Source organism: Tarenaya hassleriana, unplaced genomic scaffold (assembly GCF_000463585.1).
Source record: "Tarenaya hassleriana unplaced genomic scaffold, ASM46358v1 Cleome4, whole genome shotgun sequence".
NCBI classification, from domain to species: domain Eukaryota; kingdom Viridiplantae; phylum Streptophyta; class Magnoliopsida; order Brassicales; family Cleomaceae; genus Tarenaya; species Tarenaya hassleriana.
The window spans coordinates 4,810,131-4,822,294 of record NW_010966881.1 but is presented as its reverse complement, the minus strand read 5'-3'; the positions used below and the strand labels follow the sequence as shown (position 1 = coordinate 4,822,294).

General features: G+C 42.2%; 3 protein-coding genes across 3 annotated transcripts in view; 1 reads left to right on the top strand and 2 right to left on the bottom strand.

Annotated features, from left to right (window-relative positions):
• LOC104824072 (ARF guanine-nucleotide exchange factor GNOM) overlaps positions 1-4,515 on the bottom strand; it is a 5,669-nt gene extending 1,154 nt beyond the window's left edge. Inside the window, exons 1-2 of the mRNA XM_019203768.1 lie at positions 3,778-4,515; positions 9-3,325 (exon numbers count right to left, since the gene is read on the bottom strand). Coding sequence (XP_019059313.1) covers positions 9-3,325; positions 3,778-4,515 — 4,055 coding nt within the window. The remainder of the gene's footprint in view (positions 1-8; positions 3,326-3,777) is intronic.
• A 3,059-nt stretch (positions 4,516-7,574) lies between these two features.
• LOC104824071 lies at positions 7,575-8,915 on the top strand. The gene has a single exon (XM_010556000.1). The coding sequence runs from the start codon at positions 7,637-7,639 to the stop codon at positions 8,663-8,665; it is 1,029 nt and encodes a 342-aa protein (XP_010554302.1). The 5' UTR covers positions 7,575-7,636; the 3' UTR covers positions 8,666-8,915.
• Positions 8,916-9,650: 735 nt separating this feature from the next.
• Positions 9,651-12,164, bottom strand: part of LOC104824070 (probable WRKY transcription factor 4) — a 3,187-nt gene continuing 673 nt past the window's right edge. The window contains exons 2-5 of the mRNA XM_010555999.1: positions 11,936-12,158; positions 10,454-11,076; positions 10,188-10,349; positions 9,651-10,108 (exon numbers count right to left, since the gene is read on the bottom strand). Coding sequence (XP_010554301.1) covers positions 9,856-10,108; positions 10,188-10,349; positions 10,454-11,076; positions 11,936-12,158 — 1,261 coding nt within the window. The 3' untranslated portion in view covers positions 9,651-9,855. The remainder of the gene's footprint in view (positions 10,109-10,187; positions 10,350-10,453; positions 11,077-11,935; positions 12,159-12,164) is intronic.

Genomic DNA, 12,164 nt, shown 5'->3' with positions numbered 1-12,164 from the left:
GAGGGCGGAGCCATAACTTGCAGAACGTAGTTAACTGAGCTAATTCTTGGAGTAGCAGTAGAAACACTCTGGAGAGGAGTTTCACGGCGAGAAGCAGCGTCCCTTCCATATTCCGGTAGTCCTTTTGCGATCCCTGAGCGATTTCGAGCAAGTCGTCGAGGACCGTGAAGATTACTTTGTCGAAGCACTGAGACCAAATGCTGTGACCGATCTGGATCCCGTGGATCCCGATCCCGGCCAAGCACTTCTGTAATGACTGTAGGGCATGATTTCTGACATCCTCTCTCTGGTCTAAGCACACTTTTCTCAGTCCCTGAACAAGCCTTAACCACATCTCCCCAATATCTTGGACCATCCTTCCAGATTCATCTTCTCTCATACTCTCCTTAGCCGTATGAGCCCACTTGACCAAACATTCCACAGAACCTGCCATTAGATTGAGGGCATGAATCGACCGCTCGGATTGTCCAACCCGAGACTCGGCAAACTGTCTTGCCGCATCGATACAGAGTATATAGTTAGCCGGTAATAAGTGAGCTCCACTGGACATAACAAACGATATGGCGTCGAACCCTGCTTCGGAAGCTTCGGGATGCCGAGCCGTGATTGAGAGTAGGGAAGTGATTGTTCTCCACCCTGCCTGGGACCTGATGTGGCTCGTGTTAGCTTTCACAAGGCGGCTGACTTCAAGAGCGATTTGTTCACAATAAGCATCGGCAACACGAGCATCGAGTTTCAATACAAGCTGAAGTGATCTCAAAAGTTCATCGGCCAGGCTCTCCTTATAAGGCAGCAGTCTCTGGCAAATCCGGAGGAGACCAAAGACGGCTTTCTCTACTAAAGCAGAGGGCATTACCGTCGACTGAACAATATTAGCAATGTGTTCATAAACACCCTGCCAGAGAAGAACAATCCTGTCTCTGTTGTTAAGAGTGATCGCAATAAGCAATTCCAGGCAGAAAACCGCTGTATCCTCATCCTCTGGAGAACCGTTTCCCTTTTGAGGCCTCCCTGCCATCCAAATGAGGGCACGTGCAAGTTGCAGCAGCGATTCAGCTTGAAGAAACTTGCTTTCCGTGAAGACGCTGTCGATGTGGCATTTCTGGATTGTTTGAATGGTGCGTTGATGAGCAGCAAGCTGTTGTTCAGTAGGTTGTGATCTTGGCTCTTCTGCGTCGAGCGAAAGTAGCTGACTAAACCTCCCCATCAAACCCGAAGATCTCCTCGGAGTTCCCATTGACGGTAAATGAACCGAAGATAGAGAATTCGTTATGGGCTTCCCTTGACCTGGATCGGATGAAAGCTCGGATTCATCAGCTGCATCACTGGCTACACGTGCTGGCAGAAGGCCGAGTTTATGTAACCGTAATATGCAGTCCAAAATGTTCCTCCAACCCGTTCGGATATAATCCCCATACTTGTTTGCAATCGTAAAAACAGTAACAGTTGCCATCCTTGCCTTCGTGTCATCACCAAATGCAAGAACTGGTTCGTCGACAGATGACGGATTCAACAGAGTCGTGAACTTGCAGAGAGACACAACCAGGTCATCAAGCACATCTTCAAGATGATGGCAAGCAGATATTTTAGCAACAGCCAAGAATCCGTCGATACATGTCTGGTAAACATCTTCGTGTTCCACATGGTCGAATACAACAGATATGGCGGCTATGGTTGGACCAGACATAATGGCAAACATGTCATGGTCAAGATAGGCCCTCGAGTTAGCCACAATGTATGGAGCAGTTGTCTTAGATTTATGCATCAAATCTATCCAACGACTGGGAGTCATTTCAGGGTAACCGGCACATTGTTCTGGAGAAGTACGAATCTCGTTGTTGCAGATAGCGTGATAGAGTTCAGAAAGATATTCCCGGGGTAGGTCGCTCCCTCCATTGATATGTCTATTATTACGAATGAAATCCTCTTCTGTCATCTTCTTCTTTACTTGAACATTGTGCTGGTCAGTGTTGAGCATAATAAGAGAGTACGAGAGCAAGAGAGCAGCATCCTTGTTAGCAAAAATATGTGGTGATTGCTCATAGTACCTTTCAGAGAATGCCTCAAGCACTCTCTGTATCTTCTGTGATTCTCCGGGCAACCTGAAAGTTTCCAAGAAGAGCCGGAGTGCAGTATCCAGATTCATGTCCTGGAAATCGAAAGTCCCAGCAAATTCATGGAGAACTTGAACACAGAATTCATCGTGATTTCCGAGAAAATCCCCAACAAGATTCTTATCCAATCCAGCGGTATACCTGAAAAAACAAGCTACACTTTGGGGGTCAAGTTTGTCAGGCAAAAGATGTGTCCCTTGCAGAAACTCTAACCCTTTCTTTGGATCCCGGTTAAAATGATCTGCCCCGATAATCAACCTTCTCTTGATATACTTTCTCCTGCGGACAAATGAAACCCAATGATTCGGATCACTGTAATTGTCACACTTGACCATCCAGAAAGGCGTGTACTCGTCGAGGTGAACAGGACCTAGATCCAAGCCAGTCAACCCATTACCAATCCTCTCAGCCATTCCCTGAATAACAGCAATTAGGCCATCCAAGGCAAGAAGGTGCATTGCCGACAAAGGGCAGTTCACGGGAAATGCACTCTTCGAAAGAAGATTAGAGAGATCTTCGAACACATTGCTACAAGTTATATCACAATCGAGATTGGCATACATCTCCACCATAAAAGTCTTCTGCCTGCAGAAGTTAACAAGAGCCTCCATAGCAACCTCTTGCTGCTGATATGAGGCCCCGTATTTGCCCTGTGCAAGCCTCAGAATCACACAAGAAAAGAATGCCTCCAGCTGCAGTTTAAGTTCAGTACGTAGATGATGATACACATTGAGCACAATGCTGCAAACCATCGAAAGAATAAGTGGACTCATTGACAAGCCGAATTGCATCAAGTTACGGAATAACTCATCCTGAACCAGGCTTAACAATCTGGGGTGATGCCGGATGGATGCCCCACCCAATTCTATTGCTGAGTTGATTAAGCTCAATGCAAACAGAGGCACATCTTCATCAAATGCTATAGTGTTTGACTGAGGGGCCATTCCAACATGTTCAACCACATTTAATAATGAGCATAAAAAGTGAAATATTTCGACCATACTCGGAACTCCATATGGCTCTGTCATTAGATGCAAATCATATGGTGAAGCATCTTTTCTGCTTCCAGCACCGACTGTTCCATCATCCATCACACCGGGAACACCAGATGCAAAAGTTGCCAAAGAATTTTCGGTGTCATAATCAGAGTTAGCGTTCCCAATGTTAGTTGGCTTACTCCCGAAGGTATAATCACTGTCTACACCAGCACTCTGCAATCATCCACACAACCATCATTTTATTTATCAATAATAACAATGTCACAAGAGAATAAACGCATAAATCAAACATCCATTGAGATCCTTGTTACATAATCATTAACTAAAACCATGATCTATATTTAGTTTTTTAGCAGTGCTCCTGTGACTCACTGACAAACAAGAGAGAAATTTCAGGTGAACGAAGATAGCCTTCTAAGAATATTGAAGTCTTAAAGTAGGATCTAGAACTACACAAAAATAAGAAAATACATCATTATGCTAACATTTGCCAAGTAAGTGGAGACAGTTTGTTTTCCTACTTCGTTCTACATTGTTTTAAGAGGAGATCACCTTCCTATTGTTAGATCATATTTTCCTTCCATTTCTGAACGTCATAGAAAAATATCATACCCAAATTGACTGATAATCAGACAAAACAAAAGAATCATATACCACAAAATTACCTCTTGGTCAAAGCTTCCGGCTCTATTAACAAGGGCATTTTCTGTTCGGTCAATATCTGGGAGGTGCGAAAAGATACATCTAACCAGTTCATGCATGGTGTGCCGAGCTACACGTTGCAATAACTCTCCTTTCATTCCTGCTTGGTGAACGATACGGAAACAAGTGTTGACTACGGTGCAAACATGCTGATTGCTGAGCACAGCTGATGCTTTATTTTTCATGCATGCCAGAAGAACCTGAAGTATCTTCATCAGCACAACCTCTTCTGATGCAGGATCTGTCACCTCAAATCGGCAGCTTGTCACAGAATCGACCACCAAGTGCATAGCATCCTCAATATTTGCAGTGTTTTGATCAATTACATCAAGAGTCAAAATCTTGTAAACCGATGACAAAGCAATGCTGGTTATTGGTGCTCCAGTTTCATCTGACCGTATCACATCTAGAAAAGGCTGGAGGTACAATACCGGAGTAATTGTATGCCATAGCTGCTGCCATGAGAATATTTGTTTTCTTAGAGCTTTCAACGACTGAATCAATGAGTGTTCTAGCTGATCATCACCCGACATGTATCGACCTCCCCATCTGACATTTCTCCTCATAACCGCCAAAACGGCAGCAATTTCTGTATCAATCATGCATGCTAATGTAACTGTATTGCTTGAGTCGGTACTCTCAAAGTCCTCGGGCTCTTCCTCGATGGCCTTGATTGCAGGTTGTGACTTTAGGCGACCCATCTGTCCACTATAATCTAGAGGTAGAGCCCGAGGTACCTTATGCTCAGAAACTGCCCGTCAAAAGATGGGATAACCACAGCCAGAGCATACCCTTCATAAATGAAGGGAATACACTGTCAAAAGTCAAAACTCAAGATAAAGAGCCAAATGCGGTTAAAGGAGTAGTTCAACAGTAACCAAAAGAGTCACCTTGAAAGGTGTTTGAGAAGGTAACCGCATAAATATAGCAAATAATGTGTTCCACATCCAAGAGTGAAAAATTTTCATGATGTCGTCAATGAATGAAGCCGATTCAACTACGATCTTTCAAGCACAGTAGTCATGAACATGAACACAGCAAGATATAAGTCAAGAATAGGCTATAACTGATTGTCTACCACGCTGATAGTTTGCTAACTAATCTCAGTATATATATAACCTCCAACTTCCATTAACTCAATCGTCAGCAAAAGCAACTCATTACTACAAATCCAAGATTCTGAAGCTGGTAACATACTAGCTACAACGCCATATCTATCTATAACATTACCAGTTCAGAGTCAAACACTCAAACGAAAAAACAACCAAATTCTAAATTAGTCTCCATTTCCACTATTTATGGTCATGGAGCCGCAGAGTACTTCAACTGAGCAGTAGCAGCATCGTAAACTTAATGATACAAGGCGAAATCATCCGAATCTAAAATCAAACTCTTTCCATAAAACCAGCCCTAACCAAACAAGGTATCTTCGGTCCTCAAATCTAGCAGAAATCTCGAAACCGACCTAATAAAATCTCAAAATCCAAGCAAAACCCCACAATGCGAAGAAACCGCACGGAATCTCACTTAAACGGTGGGGCAGAGAGGACAAGCAGCATCTCGGTTAGATTCTCCTAGTATTACGAACATCAATGCGCGACGAAGAAAACTACACGAATTCGACATTTGAAGAAGAGAGATCTATCGATTTGCATACCTGTTAGGTGGCGGATTCAAAAGACTGAGAGATCTGTCGACGACGAGAAAACAGAAATGCTAACGAGGGAAGCACGATCGAAGACGCTCGGGAGAAACAGAGCAGAGGAACAAATTGAAAAACAAAATTAAAAATTAAAAAAAAAAAAAGTGAAGTAAAGGAACGTAATTTACAGAAACACCCCTGGGACGACAAAGCTGTTTTTTTTTCGAGTGGGATTGTGGGAGGGTCTTCAATTACTTGATATATTTACCTATCGGGACCCAAACTATTTTATATTTTTCTGTTTTGACCTAAATATTTAATCTGAAATTTAGCTCCTTTTCGTTCTTCAATATCTTATCCATTACTTGCTAAGGTTTAGGATCATTTTAAAATATGGTCGTAGATAAAATTTTGTGGCGAATGTTTGTAATGAACATCTATGGTTTGTTATTATCGGATTCGGTGTAAATTCAACATATTAGTCGAATGATAAAATTTGTGTGTTCCAAATACTCGCCAAATATATTTTGGTAAATTATATACACTTTTCCATATTGAATTATACAACTTTGCATGATGTAAAAAAAATGATACAATCTTTGCTCAAATATTAAACTGTTTTTCTTTCGACCGATATTTTTTTTTCATATAGACAAATAATTTTTAACAAAATGACTTGAGTGAAACAAAGTTAACCACAATCACAATCAACAAATTAAAATAAGATTTGTGTATACTTAAACGCAAAGATTGGCTAGTCGAAATTTTTAAATGTAATCAAAATTGAACCAATTAATCAAAACTAACAGTGATTTTTCCACTTTTTTTTTTTTAAAAAAAAAGAAAAAAATAATGGTCCTATTGGGAATGGCCCATGAAGCCATGATGGGCCCAAGCGGAACAGACCCGTTATCCGTCCACTGCAAGAAGCGGGAAGTGGTCGCTGCTCTGTGAAACCAGCCTCACGCATTGCCCTCCACTCTAGGGAGCCACGTGGCCTGAGCTTTCGCCCAAACCACGCGGACCAACTTCTTACTTGGACCGGGCAAGCCAGATCATATCCGACTCGGACCCGACATCAGAGCGCAGTCCAATGTCCCAATTACCTTGTTGCCCCCACTTGGGTCACAAGCCCTCGTCAGCGAGCTCGGCGGACAGTGCGATCATCTATGGGATTTATAAACCAAAGTTTTCAATGCTGAATTAGCGATGTGGGACTTTTTGGTGATTGATTAACCCTCGTAATCTCTTAATAAAATTTTGATTAATTTTGTTTATATATTTTTACTCCATTTGACATGTTTTTTTTGTTGTTAAATTGTATAAATAATGTATTTCGGTCAATTTCGCAAATTTTTTTTAAGAAGATACAAAACTTTAGATATTGAACTATTATATATATATATACTGTTAGAATCAGCTGGGTTAAGAAGCGTAATTACTAAAACCAGTGTCGTTTAGTGATTAATAGGTGGATTATAATTAGACGTAAGCAATTCAACGTGTGAATTTTGTCACACCTGTTTGTTCACATATATTTGTAATATTTTTCAAAGGTGTGGCGAGAAGATCACATATTCTCTTTGATTTTTATAATATCTCCGGTTGGAGAAAAAAAATGATGAATCTTTTAATTAGTTTCCTTTAGGTGTCATTTATATGATTCGATTCACCATATCATACAAAAGCGACATATTTGAATTTTGGTACGACTTTTATCCTATCATTTATTTTATTTTGTTGACTTTGAAATACAAATAAAAAAATTGTGCAAACATTAAATTTAGGTAAATCTAATGGATCTATTCGACCCTTTCACCTTTGTTTGGATTCATATACGTATTACTACTATGTATAATTACTGAAAATGAAGAAGAAAATACGAAAATTTACAAAAAAATAAAAATAAAATAAAATAAGAAAGATGAACGAGACGACACTGAGATGACGGTCCATATTTGGAAGCCATGCACTGACGAAAATTCCAAACCTCCCCATTCCTCGTTATCACTATGCGTAAATAATTGAATATTATGTTGAAAAGTTATACGATTTGACCCGACCCGTTCAAAACCCGGAATTTTCAAATCAACGGCTCGAATATATAATCTTCATCGTCTTCACCACCGTTTTCCATCATCTTCTTCCACCTTCACTCGCCCCCTCCTCCTCGCGCTCCAATGGCGATGTCACATCCTCCTCCTGTCAATCTCTGGCTACTCCTCTCGGAATCGAAGCGTATAATCAACGCTCACTCCCGCCATTTCTTGGCGCTTTCCGTCCTCTTCCTTCTCCCTCTCTGCTTCTCCGCTACAGTTTACCCCTCCGTCATCCGCCTCCTCTCCGACCAATCTACTGCTCCAGACAGCGTTTCGCTCCTCCGAAGCGGTCTCAAGTACCATCCAAGCGCCGCCGCCAGCAATACCGTGGTTCTGCTTCAGATTGTTTACTCCGTTGTATCCACCGTCTTCAACCTCTTGGCTACTGGATCGATCACGTACAGTGTGTTGCAGGGATTCTATGGTCGTCCTGTGAAGCTTTTGCCCGCCATCAAATCGGGTTTCGCTTCGTTTTTCCCTCTCCTGGGTACTTCAATCTCAATCCAAATTATCGTGTTCGGAGTTACAGCGATCCTGGTGTTTTCTGCGATCGTTCTGAACATGGGATTTGATTTATTTGGCATCGAAATCAATTTCTCGTCACCGTATTCCCTCGCTCTGGTCATTGTTTTAGCGATCGTGTTGATCGCGATCGTGACTAACCTCTGTGTCGATTGGATCCTAGTGAGGGTAATCGTTGTGATTGAATCGAAGTGGGGGTTTACGCCATTAAAGCGAAGCAAAACCTTGGTCAAAGGGATGAGAGGCGTTTCCTTCTCTCTCACCCTCTTCTTCGTCTTCACCGGATCCGTTCTCACATGGAGCAGCTTCCTCGACTCCTTCGCAAAACTCGCCGGCAGCGACGGAGCCACCGACGAAACGCGGTGGACAAACGCGTTTTTCGTCCTCAAGATCGTGATCACGTCGGCGTTTCTGACGCTGCTTTTGCTGTACAACATGGCGGCGATCACCGTATTGTACGTGTATTGCAAGGCCGCTCACGGCGAGTTTGGGTCGGAGATCGGAGCAGAGTTCGCCGAAGAATACGCGAGCTTGCCTTTCGACGATGGTAAAGTTTTTCACTTGGTATCTGCAGCTGACAACGTCTGATCATCCCATCTTTTGCTTCTGCGTTTGAAAATTTTCGATCTTTTGTTGTTTTTTTTTGTTAATAATCTTTTGTTGTTTTTTGTTTGTGGGTTTCTAGATTTTGATCGGGAAAGTCTTACGTCTTTTGTTGTAAAAGAGTTTATACGAAGAACATGGTTCTATCGTGTGAACTCATTGAATGAAACGACGAAGGCAATGTCATGTTGTGGAAATAGCTATAATCAATTTTACAATTTTTTTTTTAGTGATAGTTCGGTTTTTCGTAATCAAACCGTAACAAACTGAAAATTTTGGTATTTTTTTCTAAATCGTACCTTATCAAATTCTCGAATAGTAGGATATTTATAGAATCGAATTTATCGAAACCGAACCGAACTAAACTTTATAAAATTCTCGAAAACCCGATTTTTTTTTAAGAAAATCTAATTTTTTTTTACAAAATCCGAAATCCGGACCATATCGAAACCGACTCGAACTGAATAATATATGGTACTAATTTGGTACAAATTTTAGAATACAGAATAAACAGTTCCCGAATCGAACCTTTAAAATTCCGATCCGAATCCCGAAACACACACCCCTATTTTTTTAATAAAATGATCACCAAGAAACTTTTTTTAATAACGTGGTACCTTTTGGATGCCCATGGCTCACAGGTGAGGAGGCTAATTAATAGTTTCTTGATAATAATTAACATCGATAATGATTAATTAATTATTTTATTATATTAGATAGAAAGATTCAAAGAGATATATAGAGAGAGAGAGAGAGAGAGAGAGGTTTTCCCTGATGTAAAATTAAAGATTCCATGAAGAAGATTCATTTGTACAGAAAAACCTTTGCCCTAAAAATATAAAATGACCGGTCCGGTCCGGTTAGTGAATTCAGAGAGATGGATGCAACTATTTGTTTAAAACCAGAAGAGTACAAGTTACAACATACAACCTCGTATCCCCCCTCCCCCCCTCCCATGTGTACAAAAACACAAAGAAACCCTGTATTTTCCATGTACAAAAGAATTCACAGAAACATAATCTGAGACCACAACATTATCCCTAAATCTAAAAGGTATTACACGAACAACAAACCCTTTCTGTACCAAGTTTTCATCTTCTGTAAGATCCCAACCCAAAAAAGATTCAAAGTCCCAAGCTTTCTGGAGCGTTGGCAGCAAAATGCATGAGCTCCTTCTAAGTTATTTGCTCTTCTTTCAGCCTTAGACGTGCAACTGGCTGCTGCTGGCTTAGGCTGTTGGCTGAGGCGGCAACTATATTATCCGGCCTTGACTGTGCTGCGGCGGCGGCGTGGCTGCTGGTTCTAGCTGCGGGAACATCGTGGTTGTGTTTTCCCTCGTACGTTGTTATGACAGCTTTCCTGTCTGTTGCTGCTCTTTCCACATGTTTCCTCACGTTGCAGCCTGGAGTTGTGCACTTGTAGTAGCTCCTGCGTATCGAAACCCACCCGTGAATTTTTACAGAAAACAACGGGCGTTTTATGTGATGAGAGAGGTGTAGTGTTATACCTCGGGTAAGGATTTCCTTTGACGACTTTCTGCCCGTACTTGCGCCACCTATACCCGTCGTCTAAAAGGTCAAATTCACTGGTCGTTTGGACAATGATTCGAGGTTCTGTCACAGTTCTATGTGAAGCAGCAGGTTCAGAAACCCTGACTTCTGTACTGTTTCTGCAACATTTCAAAGATTCTTCTTCATCAGAAATCAAACCTTTTAAAAAAGAATGGAAGGGCATTCGACAAATTTCATAATCTTTTTTTTTTACAAGTTTTACCTTCTCTTGGGATCAGGTTCATCTTCATCTTTTTCTTCGGTACCAGCTTCTCCATTACCAACTTCCTCACTATCGCTGGCCTCGGATATCTGCTCCGTTGTTGTAACCTGACTTGCTCCCTGATCCCTCCAAGTCTTGTTGGTTTGATTCTGTGATGCCATATCGGAATTCCCGGGATTGTTAACAGTACTCCCATTAAGATTCGCCCTTTCCCTGTTTCCCCTCTTGTTGTTTTGTGGAGGTTGATGATTGTGCTGACCCTTGTAGATGATTTCGGTTACTTGTCCATCTAGAGACCTCTCGACCTTCTTCTTGACAGGACACCCGAAATGCGTACACTTGTAATAACTACGAGGAAATTCACTGCCCTTCACTTGTTTCTGCCCGTACTTCCGCCAGTTGAAGCCATCATCAGCTGGCTTATCAACATTTAGCGGTTGTGACCGCTGCTGCTCCTGGATGGAAAGATCAGAGGATTCTCTCTGTGCCAGCGAGGAATCCGAAACCGAGGTTGGAGGAGCCGAGGAAAGATATTCAGGTTGGGCTTGCATATGGGTATTGGCTTGAACGGCCTGGGCAGTGACTTGAGCTAGAGCTTGTTGGTGTGTCATCCCGAACGCTCCCTGAACATAATCCCGTGTTTTAGAACGAGTTAGCTAAGGATATCCCACAGACAGAACAGGAAAACAATCCAACCGAACACGTTCATAGATTCGAGAATCTGGTGAAGAAAAATGGCCTGTTACCGAAGATCATCCTACTAATGATCAGAAGAGTAGCTAAACTGACTACCATTTCCCATCTAAGCTCCCCCTAACAATTCATGGGCCTTTAAGTCAGAGTTCCACAAGGCAATGGCTTGTCTTAAGGAACCGGTTTGGGACCAAAGCCATTAAGACAAGACCAAGATGTTTCAACAGGAATGAACCTATGTTTCAGAGGATAAAAGAACCCGGAAGAAAACCTAGTTTTGATCAGCAGAGGATCGGCGAATCTTCCCGAGCTGCACTTTCCTTGGACAAAACTTTCTGGGTTTCTATATTCGAACCAGATGCAAACTTCCTCCTTCAAACTCCCATATTCCTATTTTGGCAATCTCTAAAACCTGGTCCAATGCATTATCTGATTTCTCCAATCTTTACCATATCCCAAATGCTAACAAACTCGTGAGATTGGATATGTGATTTAGGATCAGAAGCTCTAAAAGGAGTTAAATTTGGGTTTTTTCCTCTCCTATTTTCCAGCAAAATGGTTAAGAATCCATGATTTGGCATAATCTCCAACAGCCAATGGCCCATATTTTCTCAGCAGCCAAACACACACACACACCCATAAGCTGAGGGAAGAAACCCGAAACCAGAAACAACGTCAGAGAAAGCCAGAAAGTCCTAAACTTTACACGTTTTGCCATAAATAGAATCTCAACAGCAAAACAAAGAAACCTAATTCCGTTCATCGAATTTAGCAATTCCAGAACTTCACCTGACCGGGCGAGAAAAGACCCAGAAAGCTCGGAGAATCCAGCAGCGTCGCCGGACTCAGCCCCGGCGGCACGGTGAACATCGCCGGCGGCTGCGTGATCATCAACCCTGCCGGTCTGTTCTGCTTGAACCTCGGGTCCACGTCGCCGGAGCTATTCAAGCCGCCGCCATCGACTTGGCCGGAGCTCCCAGGTCTCTGCAGAGCGACAGCAGCAGCAGCAGCCGCCGCC